Source organism: Pleurodeles waltl, chromosome 7 (genome assembly GCF_031143425.1).
Source record: "Pleurodeles waltl isolate 20211129_DDA chromosome 7, aPleWal1.hap1.20221129, whole genome shotgun sequence".
In the NCBI taxonomy this organism is placed as follows: domain Eukaryota; kingdom Metazoa; phylum Chordata; class Amphibia; order Caudata; family Salamandridae; genus Pleurodeles; species Pleurodeles waltl.
In genome coordinates this window covers 594,902,023-594,926,201 of record NC_090446.1, presented here as the reverse complement: position 1 = coordinate 594,926,201, position 24,179 = coordinate 594,902,023, and the positions used below count along the sequence as shown (strand labels likewise).

The following is a 24,179-nucleotide window of genomic DNA, read 5'->3' as shown; positions in this document are numbered from 1 at the left end:
GGTTAAAAAAAAAAGAGAGCCCACGGCCACCATAAAGCATGACAAAGACACACAAAATGAAACTTGCAGTGAAACATTTTGCCAAAAGTGCAATTATCCATGTTACTAGCAATTGTGCAATTAGCCATGTAACATGGTCGATGTCATGCAAAGCTCTGTACTACTGCCCAGCAATATAAAGAGAAAAAGTTGTCCAGAAACACAGAAAACATGGAGCCTCCCATGTTTTCAGTAGTTGGCCGGTGCGCTTGAGGAGGGCTAAACACTGGAAAAGGCATGACGTATGCCTGTCTTTCACTAATTAAATAAAGCGAATTGTAAAAAGTAAGCCCATGAACCAACCACACTGGTGGGCGTGATTAAAAGCCCATAGCGAGATTACACCAGGGACACAGCACTTTGCGCTCGACCCTAAAAAGGGGGGTTTCACTGAGGCAGGCGAAACAATAGCAGGGATGGGGAACTTTCATCCAATCAAAGGTAACACCAGATTCAGGAAGGGGTCATTTAGCAACAGGGACGTGCTATCTGTGAAGTCCAAAATGAAAGGAGTACAACTGGAGGAACGACTACCATCTTGTGCAGTCACACATAAGAAGTCCCAAATGGGAACCCTTCATTAATTGTTACAGTGAAGAACTAACAGACAAGACACACTATACATGTGTTACACACTTGAGGATACATAAGGACCACACTACGGGGGTCTAGTGTGCTTGAATGACTTTTAAAGGGGAAAGCCAACTGAGAATCTCCCCACAAGCGTTACATCTTCAACAAGCAAGTGATCAGTTCATATGGCACAAAAGCTAACCTCGAATTAAGAGAAAGGTTTTACAGGTCTCTGAGGAGAGTGGCAGTCAAAATCTACAAGATACTATGCTGCGGCACAATTCTGCATAGCATTTGAATGGCCACTTACGGAGACAGAAAAGAATTGGCCTATAATGGAAATGCACTTGATGGGTAGAACTTTGTGGGATATATCCTGGCTCCTGAAGGACAACAGACCAAGGGTGGCGTATGCATCAGATGTAATGAGGCCACTCACAGAAATGTGGAACTCGCCAAGTCTTCATCAATCACATCATTTCCCTCCTCGTTTACACCACTGATCTGTAAACTGCTCACTGGGCAAAAAACACAATCAATATGCAGCGTGGAGTTTAGGCGATGGCTTCATTTCGCAGGATTTATTCTTGTAGAAATCAATTAAATCCTTTACTCAGTGCAAACTGGGATTTGGGGTATCAGAGAAAAAGATACTTCACTATTGTCAGCTGAGACACTGGGCCCTGTATCCGTTAAATACAGAGGCAGGCGCTAGGGACCTAACTCCATTTGAGAAGCTATTTCCTAGCTATGAGTCTATGAAGGGTCTAATTTCCATTATAAATAAGACAATGAAAACACTATAGGAGAAGCATAAATGGTTCTAAATTAATAAATGGGACAAAGTACTTGGGCGCTGATACAACAAAAAGTGTGGGGTGCTCTGAAAGGATACACCTAAGACAGTACATATACTGTTATATGGGAAGCCCTGAAGGGAGAGGTTATTGTAACGTAAGACTGCATTGAACAAACCCTCGGGAAAATCCCAGTGTGCTCAGGTTTCTGCTAGGGGTGGGGGCAAAGCGGGATTAGGGCAAACCCCGGGAAACAAATGCACCACCTCTGTCACTTCTATCAGGCCTTATTTTACATTATCATACCCATGGCCCAATGTCACTTTCAGAATCACTTGACTTGAGTTTCCTCAAAATGCTGGTGCGATGGTTGTGGTGATATAAAATTACACATGCAGACAGGAAACTGCGTACCACAGGCAAATATCACAAAGTTACAGGTTTAACTAACCAAGGTGAGTTAGTGTGCAGCACAAGCATAAACAGTAGAATACAGCAAGTTATGTAAGCACAAATTACCAGGTAGGTTAAAATTTGAAATTGCTTACACATGCTAAATCACAGGGAGTGGAAACAACTCAAGTGCTAAGCAATTAGCACTCACTTGATCGTCATTTTAAAATACAGCTTTCAAGTTCATTGTTATTTTTAACTTTAAAAAATACCAGTTTCTTTAATCCTCCTGAGTAATCAAGTCAATGCAAGTTTTGAGTTGGACCAGTATTTTAGCAGCACTCTGTATGGTTCCAGCTTGCCACAGGGACAGCTGTGTTCCAAACCTTGCACTTTCAAGCAATTAATGCATCCAGGTATTTGTAGTTGTGCTCTTGGATCACTCCAAACGAATCAAACAGATTAAGACACCTGGCAGAATTATTAGAGACAGGTTTGGAAACTGATTCATTGGGACGCATCTCAAAACATTTTTTACTGGCACCATTTCATGTCACTGGTGGTAAATTAAGGCAGAACCTGGTACAAACACCTTTTACAGCACATTATAAAAACAGGATTCTGGAGGAGGTAGTGTGTGATAAGAATGTATTTGCATACTTGCTGAGGTAGTGGTGTGTTCTCTTGTATATGTGTTTGTGCTGCATTAGAGCGCTGCGATTTTGCTGTCTTGTACTGAAGCTTTAGTTTTGTATTATATTTTGTTGTCATGTATACTGTTATATTGCTTTGTGTATGCTATAGTATTATGTCATTTACTTTAGGTATGTGAACAACTGGTGTTATATTTCCAAACAAAAGCAGCAAATGCCATAAAGGTTCCTGCGTTGATCAAACATTTACCACATAGGCCCTGATTCAAAGTTTGTCAGAATCCAGGAGCTATTTATCGCACCCCATAAATAACGATACATTAGGATAAGTTATTTACTGGACGTAGTAAATAGCATCTACTCATAATTCTTATAGACTAGCCTAGTCCGAATTTTCATGGACCAGTCTGAATTTGTATAAATTAACATGGGGATTTTGGTGCCTAATGTACCAAAATCATGGCCTTAGGTCCCGATTATGAATGGGTCATTGTATTCTGACCCATGCGAAAACCCCTCTAAGTGCACAAATCGGAATTACAAGTTGAATGTGATTTACTGCATTTGATCATTACCATATGCGTTAAATTTCAACAGGTCAAACGTGACAACATTTTTTATGTGAAAAGCGTATGGTATTTACCACACCCGAGGTGGGCGTTTGTTGTGGTAAACACCAAAATCCTTGTTATTTATCACCCCTGATAAATAACGTACTGAGGGGTATCGTTATTTATAAGGCAAGATAAATAGCACTTTGTTTTCCACCCCACTAGAAATCAGTCTTTTATGTTGGTAAAATAGCACCACGGCTCGAAAAGTCTACTATGGTGAGTCATAATTAAACAGGGCAAGCTATTTTTAGGACTCACTCACCCCTTCTGGCGAGTTGACAAAGAACAGGTGTTCTGTTCAGTCAGAAAGTAGAGGGGAAATAAAAGATACCTTCACGTCTTGTTCTTTAGCTACATTTGCTCTGTGTTCAAAGGCAGAGGTCAAACGTCAGTTTGTCTTACAATGAATTTTCCTTCTGACTGCAGAGTTCCAGGACTTTGTAAGGTGAACAGTGCAATCTGCTGTTTAAAGTGTAAAATAAAAGGATAAAAGGTGTCAGGCTTTTCCTAACCCACAACATTTAAATGACTAAGTCAACTGTACAAACATTTCAATATATACTTAAGTAGTTGTGAAAGCCCATTTTTTTGTATTTCTGTGTGATGAAAAATATATTTTAATAGGATGAAAACAGATCGGAATACTTTACGTGTTGATGTGCAAAGGATGTTTTCTGAGACCCAATTTTCACAGATTGTTATTACACTATATAGTTTTTAATCAGTAAAGCTGCAAATTAGTGGAAAGGTTTTTGGACATTTCTTGGAAATTTACTGTCTGCAGATGACAATATGCTGCCAAATCAGGGTTTAGTAATATATTAATTAACCCCTTCAGTGCCATGGACGAGCTGGTCTTCTCCTCTGTATGGGGGCAGGGAGGCATGAAAAGGAAAGGCTTTTCCTTTTTGTGTCTCTCTGAGCATTCCTGCAGCCTGATCACATAGCGATCGGGCTGCAGGAATGCCCACTAGACACCAGGGACTTTTTTTTTTTTTTTATGGACATAAGGGGAGTGGCCTCTGGGCAAGGATTGCTCCCCAGGGGGGCAATTCGGCCTATATTAATTAGGCCCACCGGCCCCCAAGGAGGGCAGATACCTCTAGACATTAGGGAGTCTACTTTTTTTTTTTTTTTTTTTTAACACAGGAGAGGAGCGACCCCTTAGGCAAGGGTCGTTACCCAAAGGGGCAAATTTATTTTAGGCCATTAACCGCACCGAAGGAGGGCGGAAAAAACTCAACACCAGGGATAAAAATAAAAAAAATAAAAAAAAATCTTTTACAGGAGAGTAGGGACCCCTTAAGCAAAGGTCGCTACCCTGGGGGCCAAATTTTTTATTTTTTTTATTTTCTTACAGATGAGGAGCGGCGCCTTAAGCAAGGGTCGTTCCCCGGGGGGTGGGGGGGAATGTATTTTAGGCCATTTCTGCCCCCCAAAGGGAGGGCAGAAACCACTTAGGCACCAGGGATTTGTGTGTGTTTTGTTTTGGGGGCAGTCCCCTGTACAAGGGTTGCTCCCCATGGGGACACATTACCGTTGGCCATTTCTGCAGATCAGCCTATTTTTGCAAAGCCCATCTGCCCCCAAGGGGGGCAGAAAGCCCACCAGACACCAGGGAAGAATTATTTTTTTTTTTTTTAAAAGAGGGCGGGGTATGGCCATACTGCCACCCCAAATAAATGGGGACAAAGTTGTTCTGCTCACCGGTAGGCAGATGGGGCAATTACCCTGGATCCATTCCCCAGGGGGGGGAGCAGAAAGCCTACTAGATGCCAGGGAATTAAAAAAAATATATATATATATATTGTGGGGTAGTGGCTACCACCTAGTATGGGCATAGTTATGCCTCCACCCCAAATGAAGCGGGTTCCAGTCTTTCAGCTATCCCCATGCACACTAAAAGTTCTTATCCCAACGGCAAGCAAGAGGACATTAGATTATTTGGGGTTTTAGTTTTACATTTGGGACATGAGAGCTTGTGTAACTCTCAAAATCGTCCCACTTCGAATGGTGAGGGTTGCACCTTTTGGACTTTGGGACGCTGCCATGTAGAAAAATCTACGAGACCTAGACACATCTGAAAACTAAACATCTGGGTGAGCAAAGGGTGGTGTGCTTCACATGCACCCTGCGCCATTTTCTTACCCACAATGCCTGCAAACCTCCAACTTTGCTTGAAATCACACATTTTTCCCACATTTTTGTGGTGGAACCTTCCAAAATCTGCAGGGAATCCACAAACTTCCTACCACCCAGCATGGTCGCATCTATACCGATAAAAATGCTGCCCCACTTGTCAGCCTAAAAATTTTATTTTTTTCCAAACTGCCCTTTTAGACCCGCTTTGGTTCCCCCTCAGTTTCAACATGGTTTTGGCTCTTCCCTGTCACAGGCACTTTTCCCACCTACACAAGTGAGGTATCATTTTTATCGGGAGACTGAGGGGAACGTTGGATGACAGGAAATTTGTGCCGGTGCGGTGATCCCACACAGAAATGTGGGGAAAATGCAAGTTTTTTTTTTTAGCTCAATGTGAGGTTTGCTGAGGATTCTGGGTAAGAAAACACTAGAGGATACACACAAGTCACACCTACCTGGACTCACTCAGGTGTCTAGTTTTCAGAAATGTCTGGGTTTGGTAGGTTTCCCTAGATGGCTGCTGAGCCCAGAACCAAAAACATAGGTGCCCCCCCCCCCTCACCCCACCCCCAGTAAAAACAGGTTGTTTTGTATTTGATAATTTTGATGTGTCCAGTGAGTGTTTTGGAGCATTTCCTGTCGCAGGCACTAGGTATACCCACATAAGTGAGGTACCATTTTTATCTGGAGACCTGGGGGAACGCTGGGTAGAAGAAGGTTTGTGGCTGACCTCAGATTCCAGAACTTTGCAGCACCGCAATATGAGGAAAAAGTGTTTTTTTGCCAAATGTTGAGATTTGCTTAGGATTCTGGGTAACAGAACCGGGTGAGAGTGCCACAAGTTACCCCATCTTGGGTTACCATATGTGTCTAGTTTTCAGAAGGGTCCTGGTTTGCTAGATTTTCCTAGGTGCCAGATGAGCTAGAGGCCAAAATCCACAGCTAGGCACTTTGCAAAAAACAGGTCAGTTTTCTTTGGGAAAATGTGATGTGTTTTGGGGCATTTCCTGTTGCGGGCACTAGGCCTACCCACACAACTGAGGTAACATTTTTATCAAGTGACTTTGAGGAATGCTGGGTGGAAGGAAATTTGTAGCTCCTCTCAGATTCCAGACCTTTCAGTCACCGAAATGTGAGGAAAAAGTGTTTTGTGAGCCTAATTTTGAGGTTTGCAAAGGATTCTGGGTAACAGAACCTGGTGAGAGCCCCAAAGTCCCTACATCCTGGATTCCCCTAGGAGTCTAGTTTTTAAAAAATGCACAGGTTTGGTAGGTTTTCCTAGGTGCCTGCTGAGCTAGAGGCCAAAATCCACAGCGAGGCACTTTGCAAAAAACAGCTCTGTTTTCTTTGGAGAAATGTGATGTATCCACGTTGTGTTTTGGGGCATTTCCTGTTGCGGGCGCTAGGCCTACCCCCACAAGTGAGGTACCATTTTTAATCAGGAGACTTGGGGGGGGGGGGGGGGGGGGGGGGGAGTGGAACGCTGAACGCTGGGTGGAAGGAAATTTGTGGCTCCTCTCACATTCCAGAACTTTCTGTCACCGAAATGTGAGGAAAAGGTGTTTTTTTTGGCCAAATTATGAGGTTTGCAAAGGATTCTGGGTAACACAAACTGGTGCGAGACCCACAAGTCACCACATCCTGGATTCCCCTAGGTGTTTAGTTTTAAAAAATGCACAGGTTTGGTAGGTTTCCCTAGGTGCCGGGTGAGCTAGAGGCCAAAATCCACAACTAGGCACTTTTCAAAAAACACGTAAGATTTCAATGAAAAAATGTGATTTTTTCATGTTGCGTTTCCTGACGCTGGCATTAGGCCTACCCACGTAAGTGAGGTACCATTTTTATCGGAAGTCTTGAGGGAACACAGAATAGCAAAACAAGTGTTATTGCCCCTTGTCGTTCTCCACATTTTTTCCTTCCAAATGTAAGACAGTGTGTAAAAAAAGACTTCTATTTGAGAAATGCCCTGTAATGTACATGCTACTATGGGCACCACGGAATTCAGAGATGTGCAAATAACCACTGCATCTCAACACCTTATCTTGTGCCCATTTTGGACATACAAAGGTTTTCTTGATACCTATTTTTAATTCTTTATATTTCAGCAAATGAACTGCTGTATACCCGGTATACAGGGAGTGCAGAATTATTAGGCAAGTTGTATTTTTGAGGATTAATTTTATTATTGAACAACAACCATGTTCTCAATGAACCCAAAAAACTCATTAATATCAAAGCTGAATATTTTTGGAAGTAGTTTTTAGTTTGTTTTTAGTTTTAGCTATGTTAGGGGGATATCTGTGTGTGCAGGTGACTATTACTGTGCATAATTATTAGGCAACTTAACAAAAAACAAATATATACCCATTTCAATTATTTATTATTACCAGTGAAACCAATATAACATCTCAACATTCACAAATATACATTTCTGACATTCAAAAACAAAACAAAAACAAATCAGTGACCAATATAGCCACCTTTCTTTGCAAGGACACTCAAAAGCCTGCCATCCATGGATTCTGTCAGTGTTTTGATCTGTTCACCATCAACATTGCGTGCAGCAGCAACCACAGCCTCCCAGACACTGTTCAGAGAGGTGTACTGTTTTCCCTCCTTGTAAATCTCACATTTGATGATGGACCACAGGTTCTCAATGGGGTTCAGATCAGGTGAACAAGGAGGCCATGTCATTAGATTTCCTTCTTTTATACCCTTTCTTGCCAGCCACGCTGTGGAGTACTTGGACGCGTGTGATGGAGCATTGCCCTGCATGAAAATCATGTTTTTCTTGAAGGATGCAGGCTTCTTCCTGTACCACTGCTTGAAGAAGGTGTCTTCCAGGAACTGGCAGTAGGACTGGGAGTTGAGCTTGACTCCATCCTCAACCCGAAAAGGCCCCACAAGCTCATCTTTGATGATACCAGACCAAACCAGTACTCCACCTCCACCTTACTGGCGTCTGAGTCGGACTGGAGCTCTCTGCCCTTTACCAATCCAGCCACAGGCCCATCCATCTGGCCCATCAAGACTCACTCTCATTTCATCAGTCCATAAAACCTTAGAAAAATCAGTCTTGAGATATTTCTTGGCCCAGTCTTGACGTTTCAGCTTGTGTGTCTTGTTCAGTGGTGGTCGTCTTTCAGCCTTTCTTACCTTGGCCATGTCTCTGAGTATTGCACACCTTGTGCTTTTGGGCACTCCAGTGATGTTGCAGCTCTGAAATATGGCCAAACTGGTGGCAAGTGGCATCGTGGCAGCTGCACGCTTGACTTTTCTCAGTTCATGGGCAGTTATTTTGCGCCTTGGTTTTTCCACACGCTTCTTGCCACCCTGTTGACTATTTTGAATGAAACGCTTGATTGTTCAATGATCACGCTTCAGAAGCTTTGCAATTTTAAGAGTGCTGCATCCCTCTGCAAGATATCTCACTATTTTTGACTTTTCTGAGCCTGTCAAGTCCTTCTTTTGACCCATTTTGCCAAAGGAAAGGAAGTTGCCTAATAATTATGCACACCTGATATAGGGTGTTGATGTCATTAGACCACACCCCTTCTCATTACAGAGATGCACATCACCTAATATGCTTAATTGGTAGTAGGCTTTCGAGCCTATACAGCTTGGAGTAAGACAACATGCATAAAGAGGATGATGTGGTCAAAATACTCATTTGCCTATTAATTCTGCACTCCCTGTAGAATGAAAACCCATTGCAAGGTGCAGCTCATTTATTGGCTCTGGGTACCTAGGGTTCTTGATGAACCTACAAGCTCCATATATCTCTGCAACCAGAAGTGTCCAGCAGACGTAATGGTATATTGCTTTAAAAAATCTGACCGCAGGAAAAAGTTAGAGTAAAAAGTGGAGAAAAATGGCTGTTTTTTTAACCTCAATTTCAATATTATTTCATTTCAGCTGTTATTTTCTGTAGGAAACCCTTTTAGGATCTACACAAATTACCCCTTGCTGAATTCAGAATTTTGTCTACTTTTCAGAAATGTTTAGCTTTCCGGGATCCAGCATTGGTTTTATACCCATTTCTGTCACTAACTGGAAGGAGGCTGAAAGCACAAAACGAAATAGTAAAAATGGGGTATGTCCCAGTAAAATGCCAAAATTGTGTTGAAAAATTGGGTTTTCTGATTCAAGTCTACTTGTTCCTGAAAACTGGGAAGATGGTGATTTTAGGACCGCAAACCCTTTGTTGATGCCATTTTCAGGGGAAACCCCACAAGCCTTCTTCTGCAGCCCTTTTTCCCTTTTAAAAAAAAAGAAATGCTGTATTTTGGCTAATTTCTTGGTCTCCTTCAGGGGAACCCAAAAAACTCTGGGTACCTCTAGAATCCCTAGGATGTTGGGAAAAAAGGACGCAAATTCGGCGTGGGTAGCATATGTGGACAAAAAGTTATGAGGGCCTAAGCGCGAACTGCCCCAATTAGCCAAAAAAAAGGCCTGCCACCTGAGGGAGAAAAGACCCGGCAACAAAGGGGTTAAGAAAACAGAAAAACATTCCTGCCCTGATGGAAATGCTGTAAGTAAACTAAAAGCAAGTCAAGGGTCATGTGTCCCATATATGTGGGCTAGATTATTGTCATACATGTAGCAAACTTTAATCTACTTAATCAAAGAAGAGTTTTTTTTGTACTGCAGAAAAGCTGAGCGCACATATTTGAAGGTGCAATCATATGTGAGAATGAAGAAAAAGGTGACTGTAAGCTATTTGCCTAGGACCACACAATTTGAGACACGTTTACGTGTCAAGTACATTACAGTGAGGTCGAGTAGATTATTTAAGTTACTTGACCTGCTGGTCTAGCAACATTTTAATGATTTTTCGAGGCCTGAGCGCTGCTACAACTCTTCAACTACTGACAACACAAGACATCCTAGAATTGTGGCAAAAACTTTGTGTTCACATGATATAGAGACATATAGTTATTTTAAATTTATGCTTGATTAGCAGAACCCTGTAAATAAAACATAGTGGCCCACTTGATAATTTCATGGAGGATCTGCAGCCAGATTCGTTTTTTTGTGTCTTAAAAGGTTTTACTAAATACCTTCGTACAAAGCCAGAGAGTTTAGTGCTATTAAATGAAATAGGACCGATGGCAAAGGGCGTAGGGAGGGGTGTAGTTTACAACTATGGAACAACTACACATACAGTAGCAGGGAAAGAATTCATATATGGCCGTTGAACGCAAAATTACTTTCTCACTGATAAGGAAAAAGGAAGAGAGGCATTACGTTGACATAATTAGAGAAGCAGTCTCGACATGATAAATCCAAATGTGTTGCATACAGCCTGTCTACTCCACCTATCCCAACAAGGCTAAGCTTACACGTCAAAACCGGCGCGCAACCTTAGGTTCACCCAATGGGCTTAAGTAGATCGCTACAGCTGACACAGACAAGGGACTAAAGAGTGTCCGAATCCCGATTGTTTCCAGTCGTGATCTAGACGCTCTGTTCGATGAGTCCTCCAGATGGTCTATGGTGTTTTTGTTCGCGCTATGCAACGGAGTGGTTCGCGCTGTTTCTAATAACGGGGGGGAGGGTAGAGGAGCTTTTCTCCCTCCACTACCTCTCATATAAAAGACACTGCGAACCCGAATGCTGCACCATACCCACATACGCCCCCTTGCAGCGTTAAGATACTCACTGCCGCTCCCTGTCGCCATCTTTGCTGCGGTCTGCTTTCTTGTGTGGGGTGCTGGGAAATGTAGTTTGATTGCCATATCTAGCGCCATTGTTCTGCGTGATCTGCTCTCTGGCCTGTTGGGAAATGTAGAATGGGCCCCTAAGCATTTTGGGAAATGTAGTCGAAACTGCACCAGCATTTTGTACCACGGGAAATAAAGGGGGACGTTTCGCAGGTCACGTGAAATAAATTAACACCTCCAATTGCGTTTAGCTGCATTAAACTAATTTAACGGGAAAGTCATGAGACAGCTTTCTTTTTTAATTAAAATAAAAAACGCCTTTGGACTAATTTTGAATTGGATGGTAATCAGGGCCGGTCCTAGGGTTTGAGGGGCCCCCAGCAGAATAGGAACTTGTGCAGCCCCTCTAAAATGTGTCATCATGGTGATTTTCGTGTTCATTCAGGATGTGATCATGGAGTCAAATACCAGCAGATGGGGTTGGGTTGCGGGATGTGGATCTTTGGAGACAGGAGAACGATGGTCAGTGGAGGAACTCAAGTACCATATCAATTGTCTGGAGTTTCTTGAAGGCTCCTTTGCAACCAAAGTCCTTTCCCCTCTCAGGATGAAGTGTTGCATCCTACTTTGGATGGACAATATTTCAACAGTGAGATATATAAACAAATTGGGGGATACTCCATTCGCACCTTTTAGCAGGAATAATCAAGGATTTCTGCTATTACTGTCTAAGTTATAAGATTTCTTTGACAGCGGAATATATTCTGGGCAGAGTGAACTTGATTGCAGACTGGAATCTCTATTATTTCGAGATTTCAGCGATTGGAGACTCCATCCTTAAGTTTTTCATTTCTGAACTGCATATGGGGTCCATGCCAGATGGATCTCTTTGCATCACGGCTGAATTCTCATTTTCCTCGGTTTTACGGCTGGAGGTCGGGCCCTCTGCAAGTGAGTTTAGATGCCAGCCTCCAGTCTTGGATAGGGGGCTTGTCATGATTCACAGAGTCCTCTCTCAGGTTCGACAACAGTTAGCAGAATTGATTCTGGTGACCCCGTACTGGAAGGCAAAATCTTGGTTTCCAGTGGTGATGGCCCTGTGCTATGCCCCTCTGATTTGGATTCGGTCTTCCCCAGACCTTCTTCTGGATCCAATGGGCTCTCCTTATCCATTAATTTTGGAGGATGAATTGTCCCTCATGACTTGGAGAATTTCAGGAGATATAAACAAATCTTGGACATTTCAGATCAAATTAAGTTTTTCTTGTAACAATCCTGGTCCCCTACTATTCATAAACAATATGCTTCAGCCTGGAAAAGATGGGCTGGTTGGTGCCACCAATGTAGTGTGGATCCCTTGGGGACCAATGTGCAAATGACTGCAAATTGTTTGTCCCGTTTAGCGGCCCAAGGTTTGGCCTATAGAACTGTCAACAAATTTCAATCAGCTATTTTGGCAACCCATCCTCAGATAGGTGGTAAACCAGTAGGTGAACACCCCATGTGGGGTATGCATGGTTTGTCCCCAAACTTTCAAATACTCAGTTCTTTGGAATGTAGATGTGGTCTTAAAATTTCTACAATCTTGGCCTACTGATGAAGATCTCTCCAGAAAGCAATTGTCTGCAAAGTTGACACTTTTACTTTGTTTGGTTTCTTGCCAGAAAGTGTCGGATGTCAAGGCTCTGGATACAACTGATAGAGTATTTACTCCCACAGGAGTCTCCTTCCATATTTTGAAACATACTAAGTCTAATTAGAAATGCATAAGTTACCGACGTTTTCCGAACAATTCAAAATTTTGTGTTGTTAAATGTATTAAAGTGTATGAGGAAGTTACATGTGAATTGCATAGAGATCAGAGTGGCCAATTATTAGTGTCTCTCCTGAAGTCATTTGTCCCTGTCTCTTCAGCGACCTTAGCGCGCTGGGTCAGATGGCTTCTAGGAGAAGTTGTAATTGATGTTTCTAGGTTTTGAGCTCATTAGGTAGGGTGATCCAGGGCTTTTAAAGATTTTTCTTCAGGCTCCAGTTTGGAGGATATAGTGGCAGCAGCTGATTGGTCATCAGACTGTACCTTCAAGTTGTTCTATCATAAACTTATTGTTGATGTGGCTTCTGGAGTGGTTGCACAGCTTATAACAGCATTATCCGAAGCCTCCTTTCCTGACATAGAATGTGAAATTATCTAGCATTCGCATCACGAATTTTTAGTTCTATTAAGGACATGGAGGTGAGGATTATCCCACCCAGAGATACTCAATAAGTATATATGTATATTCTTGTTTGATTTAACATATGTCATTCATTTTGTTCCCTACCCATTCTCCTGTTCAGTGTCAGTCAAGAAGTCTGGGATGTTACGACGATTTTTTCTTTTCCAGATTCAAAACCTGCTTAGGTATTGGAGATCATCCCAGTGCAGCTCTTGAGGTGCGGAATGGAGTTCAACTCGGAAGTCGACCACAATGGTGCCAGTCATGCAGATGTGACATGAGGCAGTACAGGATAGTCCGGAGTTGCAGTTGCAAGTTGAATTCTTACTTTCGCATCTTGCCTCCATATGCTGCTGTTACCACTCTTCTCACCCCAGTCTCTTACCTTATTTTAGCTGTTCTCTTCCTTTACATTCATCTCTCCTTTTCCAGACTCATACACTGTGAACATGCTATATATTTTTGCATGGATTCTGACCCTCCTAACATTAATCTCTTTTGTATGCTATTATATAGGTGGGCAAGCCACTGAAAACATGAATCGGAGTCCTGGCTCTGCTCAGTTCAAGGTCCTCTTGGAACCTTTAGCCCAAAATGAGCCAAGGTTTCAGAAAAGGCAATGTGGCCTAGTGGCCACAGCTGCCCACCATACACCAATGGGAGCTAGGCTTCAATCCCGGTCTCGGTTGGTGTCCTGTTAATTCCAGGTGCTGGAAAACATTTACTGTAGTCTGTGTCTGTTGTGAAGCACTCGTCCATGGCCAACATTTGTGCTATGAAGAGCTATCAAAAATACAGTGTGGATGCTGCCTGTCACCCTGACTCTAATCTCATCCCCTAAGAACTAAGGATGAAGTATTAAGCTTTTATGTCATAGAGAGATACCTATATAGTGGTCGAATTGCACAGTGAGAAACTGGAAAATCTAGGCTCAAACCCAGCTTCCCTGCTTGACCAGATTGAGTCTGTGTCTGTTGTGAAGCACTCATCCATGGCCAACATTTGTGCTATGTAGAGCTATCAAAAATACAGTGTGGACGCTGCCTGTCACCCTGACTCTAATCTCATCCCCTAAGAATGATGGATGAAGTATTAAACTTTTATGTCATAGAGAGATACCTATATAGTGGTCGAATTGCACAGTGAGAAACTGGAGAATCTAGGCTCAAACCCAGCTTCCCGGCTTGACCAGATTGTGTGATACTAGCCAAACTTCACCACCCTCTATTTTGTTCATTATCATACATCATAGCACATTCAAATATGTGCAGTCAGGGTTTGTGCTGTGGAACACCTCTTGTGTTTGATGTAATAGACTAATTTTGCTCTATATTTAATAAGAATTTAGCCCACACATATGGTAAATATGAACCTTGACATGCCTCTTAGTCAGGGTCACTGGCATTATTTGATTTTGTGGTTGCTGCATGTTCCTCATAATTATGGATTTGCTGCATTTTCCATTTAGGCTATATGTTGCATAATCTGCAACTTTTAGCAAAAAAAAAAAATTGTTTCGACCTCAAATGTTACTAAAACACAGCACTTTTTGCTGCACAGTGGTAAGCCCTTCACAAAGGTTAACTGGTCATCTTTCTTTTGCTCATTGCTGTATTAGGGTGACTTACAAAATAATGAGGTAATACTATCACATAATGTGCCAGTTATGCCACATAATTTGCCTTTTCTTGCCACATAATTTACTAAACCCTGCTGCCTAATTTGGTCTTTTTGGCCACATAATTACTGTGGCCCTGCTTTTAGTTCACTAATACTAATACCATCAGGGCAGGGGCAACAGTGTTCTCGGTTCATGTTTAAAAACTCTAACTTTTGCTATATGCATCTCAATGCAGTGATATAGCTCCATGTACTACAGTAAAACACTTCACTGTGTTAAAGCAATGTGTTTTTATTTTTTATTTTGATGACACGTCTCCCTTTCCTGCATCCTAGGCGATAAAATATGATTATTTCTTATGTTGTTAGCCCTGCAGGACACACTGCTTTACATTCAGGCATGGCTCACTTCCCACCTAAGGGCACTTCAAGTGCCAATCTAATCGCTGTTTTCATGCAGATGCAGCAATTAGATTTCTGAAGCTCTTTCAGCCAATGGATGTGAGGCCCAGGGGAGGGGCCCCCTCGCTACCTCCCCTGGGCCTCGCAACACTGCACCTCAGCTGCTTCCGAGGCCTTGTAACACTGGAGTCCCTTGAAAGGCAGTTCCGGGCACCTTAATTGTGAGCAGGAGCAAGCCCTGGGCAGCTGCTCACATGGTCCATGCCTAGCGCCGGCCCTGCTAGTAACGGATAGGTACTATATTAATCTGAAGTGGAATTAATTATTATGCAGTTTTATATAACACAAAGTCGACTCAAATGTATTGAAGCACTTTACATGAGCTCCAGTTACATAACACAAGGGTAGTTTATTTCCTTAGGCAGTGGGAGTTTAGGACCCAGATTACAAGTGGGTGTGCTATTTAGCACACCTGATAAATAATGATAACACAGGGTACATTATTTATAGTTCAACCCTGTTTTATTGAGTATTGAAACAAAGGTAACACCTACTTCCACCTATATCTGCAGGTAATTGGGCTAGTCAAAGCTGCCTGAGGTAGGGAGAGGGATGTGGTGCTGGGCTTTCTCGCTGGCCAGTACATTGCGCGCAGAACAGACACTTAGAAATGTGGTGTTAGTGGTTTTCTGGTCTAGTGCATGATAGCTGGAGCACCGCATCAGACCCTTTTTCATTGTAACACTCATGACCAAACTATGTTGGCAAGTTGGCAGGGGTGTCCTCAGATCACCCCTCTGCAGATGCACTAGATAAGTAAACATTACATTCCCCCTTAACTGTAATTAAACAAAACCATTACATGAAATCACAACATGTCAGGAGTGTAAAACTTCAACAGTGATAGCTTGTAACCTAACAGGGCTTTCAAATGAGGTAGATCTTTAAGGAGGTGTATGGCGCTGGATTGTTCCGCAGACAGTATCGGAGGTGACCACCCCTTCATTCAGAGTCCTGGGGAGACAAGACAGGTATGTGAACTTTTCCTGCGGCCCCCAAAGAGGTGAATGGGGATGTTCCTGCCGGGTCGGGGCAATCGGGGTTCTCGGCTTGGACTGGTGCTGTAGGTGACGAGAATATAGGGACATCGCTCTCTGGAAGAGGAGAGGTGGACGTGGAGCGTCTGTATTCATCACTAAAGTCTCCTTGAGCCTGCTTAAAAAGTGAGATACACTTTTGTTACATGACAATCCAGGGATGGAGCTCAAATGGCAGTCTAAATTTACTTCCCAGATGCCAGTCCTTTATGAACACTAGGTCACCAAGGCGAATTTTGGACTGATGAGTCCTTCAAGTGGTACTTGCTCAGTAATTGGTGCTTTTCCTCGTCTGAAAAGTTCTGGCATCGTCGAGCGGTGATCCCGGTTCCAGCATCCATTCCAGGTGTTGTGGGATTGTATTGGTGACAACTTGCCCCATATTGACATGCCCAGCCCTGGTGGAGTAGAGAGTCTGATGTAGCAATGCACAGATGGCTCATTCTGTTGATTGGTGATTGGTTTGGGCAATGCGTATTACCTTGTTCAGAGTGGGCATTAAACATTCCACCTCCCCATTAGCTTAAGGCCAGCGGGGAGTTACCTTGCGGTGGTGAATGCCCCAGGACTGTTAGTAGTCTGCAAACTCTTGGGTTTGAAATGGCGTCCCATTGTCAGTTTTGAGTTCTTTTATGAGACGGTGTCTTGCTATCATCTTCTTTGTCTTCAGGATGACTTCAGTGACAGTTTGAGATCCCACCAGCTCTATCTCTAGGTACTTCGTGTACTCATCAATTAAGACAAGGGTGTAGCACACATCAGGAAGGCACCCGAAGTCCAGGCTGGCACACTCTGAGGGCTGCTGGGGGCCAGGTTTGGTGAGTATAAGGGCTGGTGCTTTTGGGGCCCTGAAACGTGGCACCCTTGACAGGATCCCACTGCAGCTTCCACCATCTCGTCCATCCACGGGAACCAGACCATTGTCCTGAGCTGATTCTTGGTCTTGAGGTATGGTATTCTGGCATCTGGTACCTATAATGAGCAAAATGTAACTGAGCCAATAAGTAATATAATTGGATATCTGGAACACCAAACCCCCTTCGGTAGTAGGGGAGAGTGAAAGTGTCCCTTCGAATGCGGGGTGAGCAATAGGCCCATATAAGCAGTATTAATAGCCCCCGCAAAAAAAGCGGCTGGTCTTTAAGAAGAGATATAGAAATCGTAGAAGAACTATCATTTTGATGAGGTCAGTATGCCCAGCTATTGCCAGTAGCAATTTGATCATTCTATCTGAGCCATTGGCTTGTCTGTAGCAGAACCATAGCTTCATTGCATCACCTTTAATCTGTCCCTGTGCAGAGAAATGGCCAAATATTTGGGGGGTCATTATACCATTGCAATGGATATTCAAGGTTGCAAGGCACTGTGGAGTCTGTGAGAGGGAATAATTCTGTTTTATTCCAATTGATTACTAGACCCAAGAAGGTCCCAAAGCGTATCACCTCTCGAATAAGGGGGGAAAGATTGGTAGGTGGGTTGTGTATAACATCTGCGTATTGGGAGGCCAATAATGTACCATGGGGTATTCTGAGGCCCCTCTCAAGGTGCCGCTCTTATAGATGCCTGACTAGGGGGTCCATGACAATAATAAAAAGGGGGAGAGTGGGCAGTCCTGACAGATACCTCTCATTAAGGGCAATGGCTCAGAAAGTGTGGCATTAATTTTAAGGCATGCCAGTGGAGCTTTATAGAGTAACATAATGAGGTTTTTGAAGCAGTTGGGGAATCCCAATTTAGTTAAGGTGGCATACAAGAATGAATGTATAGTAATGACAGCTTTACACAATGTGAAGGGGAGGGTGCCCTGCCCAAGAGATTCAGCAGAAACCTCTAATAAAGGAGGGGCCAGAACAGTTATATGTGCTTTGTTGAAGTTTCAAGTGAAACCATCGAACCCAGGTGCCTTAGAGCAACTGAGGGCAACAATGGCCTGTGATATTTCCTCACAGGTAACAAGGGCAGGTAGGAATTGTCGCTCTCCGGACTCTAGCCAAACCATGGCAAACTCAGGTAAATAGTCAGATAAATCGGGGTAATTGTCGCCTACTGGAGATGTGTACCGTTGCTTGTAATCTGTTGTAAATTCAGTGAGTGGTGTTATTGGTAATGATTGTGCCACAGGCCTGCCGAAGGCTAGTCACATATGTTGTGTGGTATGACAGTTGCAGGAGATGAGCCAAGTTAGGGCCCAATCTTTCACCCTCACCATATCTATGTGCTCTGGCATACTTACCCAGATGGGCAACATCCTGAGTAGCAAGGTCCTGAAACTCCTGCAGGAATGTGGGTCTGTCTAGGAAAGGTATGATATCTGTGGCAAACATGCCCATCATGTCAATGTCTCGCAGGTTTCCCTCTATTTTAGCAAGGTAATTCCTAATAATCTGAAGGTCCCGGGCATGTTTGGTAATGCATATACCCCGATATAGGCCTGGAAAGCCTCCCAAAGAGTGGAGTGATTCTGCAGAGTCCCGTATTAATTGCAAAATATTTGTTTATGGCATCATGGATTTCGGTGTGGAAGACCTCATCATTACGTAGTGCATTTTCAGTGAAGCGCTAGTGTCTATCTAAAGGAGTTTGATATGGAATATGCAATGTTGACTTCACAGGGGTATGGTCCGAGAGCATGTAAGGTTGGTATGCAATATCTCTGAGTCATGATAGCGCCCCTTCGGTTGAGTTGTCGGTTTTGCCGCAGGTCCACGTGAGTGGAAAACATGGCTACGTACATTAGGTCGGGTTGTAGAGTCAGCTGGTTTTACCCCATGCGAAGATTAACTTTCGAAAACCATCTTTCTCCGTTGTGCTCCCCTGTTATGTCATTAACTGTGGGAGTCAGATGGCTTTCCCATTTGATTGCGTCATTTTGGAGCCACATGTCAATCACGTGTGGACTCTTCCGGGTTGTTTTTGTTTCTTTGCTACCACTATGGGGGATACCCATGGTGTGGAGCCGGAGACTTTCTCAATGATTCCAGCACTCTCCAGTTCCTCTAACTCTTCCTCTACCTTTGGCTTAAGGTGGAATGCAATGCATCAATTTCGACTGAAAGTGCACTGGGTTCCTGCTAAGTAGGTCCCCAGTGCCAGATCTCCTTCCCTAAAACTGTACAACTTTCCCCCAAAAAACAATATCTTTGCCTCCCCCATAAGTCCCTAATAAATGGTACCCCTGGTACCTAGGGCATGGGTACCCAAGAGGGTCCCCAAGAACTGCAGCATGTATTGTGCCATCCTCAGGGGGTTCATGTAGCACATACAGACTGCTATTGCAGGCTGCGTTTCTTGCTGTAGTTATAAATGAAAACGCAACATACCACACAGCCTGTGTGCCATGTCGCCTAACACTGCACGCAATGTATGTAAATCAACCCTACAGCAGGCCTTACAGTCCTAAGACATGGTGAATTATGTTACATGTGAGGATATATCTGCAAGAGCAGATATGTCACTTCTATGACTTTGTCAATTCTTAGACATAGTGCTTGAACAGGAGAGCCTTTTCAAGTACATTTGCTGGACACTGATCACTAGGAGTTCCCCAGCTACATGATGACTTTGCAAAAACTAGAGGTGCTCTGTATGTAACAACTTGTATTAATAAACCATCACTGATGCCAGGGGGGTTGGGGTGGTGGCAAGGCCAGGAGGCCGATGGAGTAGGTCAGAGAATTCCAGATTCCCGAGGAGTCGACCCTCATCCGACCCATCTTGCACCTGCGGAGCCATCCACGGGGACCCTATCCTTCCTGGAGAGCCGGTGGGATCCCAGGGGCTGCATACCAGCATAGACTGTGCCTGCACACGATTGAATGAGGTGTCCAGACGGCGGCTGGAATTGCTGCGTAGGCACCCAAGATGGTGGCCGCCTCTCCCTTTTTAAGGGGTACACCCCTCCAGAGCCCGGGGAGAGATATTGGAGCCCCCCCCCTTGCACTACTGAGGGGCTCCATACAGCACAGAGGCAGTGACGATGGTGGCGGCCGGCGTTGTGGCTGGGAGTGAGTCCTCTTCCAGGCTTGCATAGAAGAGGACCTCGGGAGGAGCGCTGTGGGATCCTGGTAACTGGGCCGGACAGCGGCGTCCGGTACAGAGTGGTGGCCCCTCCCTTTTTTTTAATTGGAAAACAATACCTGCTCTTCTCCCCCACCCCCGATAAAGGAAGGTCACAAAATGTGTTAGGTGCGATAAGGGGGGGGAGCAGGACTTTGGCTAGGCTCGGGGCGGCCGCCTCGATTGACGGGGACTCACCACCTCCTGATGGGAGCACTGGGGTCACCTCTGCACTGAAAGTAAAGAGGGGGGCCCTTGAGACAGTAGATCCGAGCCAGAGGCGGTAAACTCATTGGGAAATAGACAACAAGACCCGTGTCTTGTCCTCAACCTATTGGAATGCAGTGGCCGGGTGACAGTTTCTGGTCGGAACCGGATCATCCCTGTCAGTCATTTACTACTTCCCCCCTTGAAGAGAGCCAAGCACTGCACTGGGAGCGGCACATGGGGTGGGGGGTTGTACTCCTGCTGGGCCTGGTCGGCCCTTAGTACTACTGAGAAGCGGTTGCAGAAAATATAGACATACCGCATTTGGAAGGAAACCATGGGGCACCCCCCAGGATGTAAGGGAAAGGGGGGACATGAACCTGCAGGCCCGATCCCGCGGGGGTGTCCCAATAAGGGGACAAACAACTTGGCCCACGGCCCATCCTTGGCTTATGGGGACGCGGAACAGGAAAAGCGAACCGAGTGATCCCTGGGGCCAGACTAGGAAGCGGCAGACGGAGTGACGCAGGAGATCAATGAGAGGAGCAGGCAGTGGCTCCCAGCTGGAGCAGAGGAATACCAGAGTAGAAACAATAATGCCTACTTCTCCCCCGCTGCAAGAAGAACTGGAACTCGTGACAGAAGCTGTGTGGAGCAGAGCCGCTGGACACCTGCAGGATTTGTGCGGCCTTTCTCCCTGGTGAGAGCGTGGGTTGCCAGGAGAGATCCTAGGGGCAGCCTATACTAACAGATCAAGGGTCCTTGGAGAGGCCCCCGCTGGGGAACCTATACAGGCAAGTTTGGTCATTAAGGAGAGAACATGGATAAAACTAGTAAAAAGCATGACACATGGTGGGGGACCAGGTGAGGGGATCCCCGAGATCTGGTAATATGACACAGGATGGCCTCCCTGACATGGAAGTTGAACATCACACTTCCACGCTTCAAGATGTCTTGCAGGCTATTGCGGCTTCCTGGGAGGCCCTGGAGCTGAAAATAGACGCCCTGAGTAGAGACCTGGGACTTTTATGTGATGATCATAGGTGCCTGACGGAAAGAGTATCCACAATGGAGAGAGACCTTTCGGAGACAACTCCGGTGGTGGCTGAGACCAGTAACTGGTTGAATGGCATTGAATCGCACATGAAAATCCTTGAGGCTAGAGCAGAGGACGTGGAAAATAGGGCCAGCTGCTACAACATCAGAGTGGTGGGCCTGCCAGAAAGGGTGGAGAAGGGTGATCTGGCGTGATACTTAGAGACATGGATGAGTCAGGAGGTGGTGCCAGAGGGGCTTTCGCCATTATTTGCATTTGAATGGGCCCATCGGGTTCCCGCCAGAACACCTCACCCGGGGGCACCACCACGCACAATAGTGGTAGGCATGCTTCATTTTAAAGACCGGGACCTTATCCTCCGACAGGCCCGCCAAAAGGAAAACATAATGATTGAAAATTATAAAGTGCTGTTCTTCCCGATTTCTCAAGGGAAGTGCAGCGACAGCAGGCGGCCTTTAGCACAGTGAAAAAGAAGCTGCAAGAACTGGGAGTGGCATACACCATGACGTTTCCAGCCAGACTCCTTGTGGTCATGCCAATGGGAGTACTATTCTTCCTCATGCCTCAGGAGGTCTGGGCTTGGGGGGGAATGCCAGCCCAGCCCGGGCACTAATGGGGAATGAATCACTGGGAAATGAAGGTGTTGATCACACTCCCGGAGCCGAAGGGCCCTGGTGGTGATTGGGTCCCCTACAGCAGCTGAGGTGCAGGGTTAAAGGAAGAGGGCGGTTGAAGAGGTGGCTTCCATCAGTGGAACACTGCCGGGAGAACAGACTATCCCCCACGAAAAAATGTGGAAAGTTCAGATTTGGAAAATGACTCTAATATGTTGGTTCCATCCAGTGTGTGTCTGCCGGTGATGACCCCCCGAACAGCTGCTGAACTGATAAGGAAAGATGTTGATCTACCTTTTGGACTGAAATGGAGTCATTGATTATGCACCCTGGGGGCTCTTGCAGGCCTTTAGAATATTTAACTCATGTCCCTGAGTTGGAGTGACACAGGCAGTTGAATGCCAAAATGTAGGTTAAAGTTGGGTGGGGGCCAGGCTCCTTGGGACCGGCTCCTGCTTGGCATTATCTCTCCAAAAGTTTATTATTGATAAGAACTGTTGATTGATATTTAGTTTGGATGGGTAGGATGTTTCCCCCTGTCTTGGGGGTGTGGGAGTTGGGTCGAATGTTTCTCAGTTGTAGTTGGGGATAGTTGGGTTCACCCGCTGAGTTGGGAACTGGAGGCGCCATAATTTAATGCTGAGGGGAGCAATGAACAATCTGTCATGATCTGAATGCTTCTTACCACAATTATCTGTCAATCTCGAGGCACCACATGGTCTCTTGCTGGTTCTGGACTGACCAAGGTAAGGGCGATCCTTTCCAGTAGCCACGATGCTGCTGATAGAGTGACACCAGGCAGACCGTGACCTCCAGAAGGAGTCCCAGAGGAAAAAAAACAATCTTGGGAAAAACCTCAGAAGCAAGGAACTCCTGAAAAAGAGGTAAGAAAAAAGAGAAGCATAATATGAACTGGAAACGGCAAAAACTGCAGACAAGAAAAACAGGAGAAGTCCAAAAAATCACCGGATACAGGAGCGAGGAGCACCACCAGAACGGAAGTGTTGGCAACGCAAGGAACAGAAGACCAACTGAGCTTATATAGTGACAAACAGGAAGTGACACGCAGGACGTTCCGAAGACACCATCTTGCATTGGGAAAAGCCACATTAGAGTGAATGGAAAAATAGCCATTGTGTAAAAGAGGAAGCAAAGCATGCAGGGAATGAAACACAGACTCCCGGGAAGAAGAAAAGATGGCTAAGAGGGAAACCACAGAGAAAGAGAAAACAAGAAAAAAGACAGAAAAATTAGGTAAGAGAGATTATAAGGGCAAAAGGCTGGCGCAGCTCAAAGCAGCGCCCAAAGAAAGATGTACCGGTCGCGCTGTGGACCGAAAAATAGACAGCGGCCTGAAACGTGGCTCAAAGCACGGCCCGCGGCAGAAACGGCTGTCCAGGACACAGACCACCGATCTGACCGCAGTCTGTAAGTGGGGCGCTGCACGTCCTCGCGCCGTCACACAATCACTTATTGGTAATATGGAGGAATAGCCTGCTAACCAAACAAATAATGACTTGCTTATGGTACAAAAACAATGTTATAAGATAATATCCTGGAACATTAGGGGCATTCATACTTTAACTAAGCGTTACAAGGTTTTTATGTATTTTTAAAGGCGGGGTAGGTATTGCATTTTTGCAGGAAACACACATCACTGCCAAAGAAGGCGCAGCACTGCAGCGATGTTGGTGAGGGCACCTTTACTATACAGCGTTCTCTGCTTATGCACGAGGGTATTGATATGGATCAAAGCAGGATTGCCCCTCTCGCTAGTGTGCACTGAAGTGGATCCAGAGGGGAGATATGTGGCAGTAGTGGGCAGACTAAATGGGCAGGATGTATCATTGGTCAACATTTATGGACCCAATTCTAACCAGTCTGCCTTTTTTGACCAACTAACAACACGGTTATCTCACATATTGGTGGGAAGGGTGATCGTTGGGGAAGATTTTAATTGTGTGGTGGACCCTTAGTTAGACCGATCCCACCCCCCCTTGCCAGACTCACCCACACATCGGGCGGCAAAGGCACTT

At 44.8% G+C, this 24,179-nt stretch overlaps 1 protein-coding gene across 3 annotated transcripts in view; it reads right to left on the bottom strand.

Moving 5' to 3' along the window:
• BRD8 (bromodomain containing 8) overlaps positions 1-10,957 on the bottom strand; it is a 378,782-nt gene extending 367,825 nt beyond the window's left edge. For all 3 annotated transcript variants that reach the window (XM_069244463.1, XM_069244464.1, XM_069244465.1), the window contains exon 1: positions 10,874-10,957. In XM_069244463.1, the coding sequence (XP_069100564.1) occupies positions 10,874-10,949 (76 nt within the window). In that variant the 5' untranslated portion in view covers positions 10,950-10,957. The remainder of the gene's footprint in view (positions 1-10,873) is intronic.
• Positions 10,958-24,179: the final 13,222 nt, after the last annotated feature.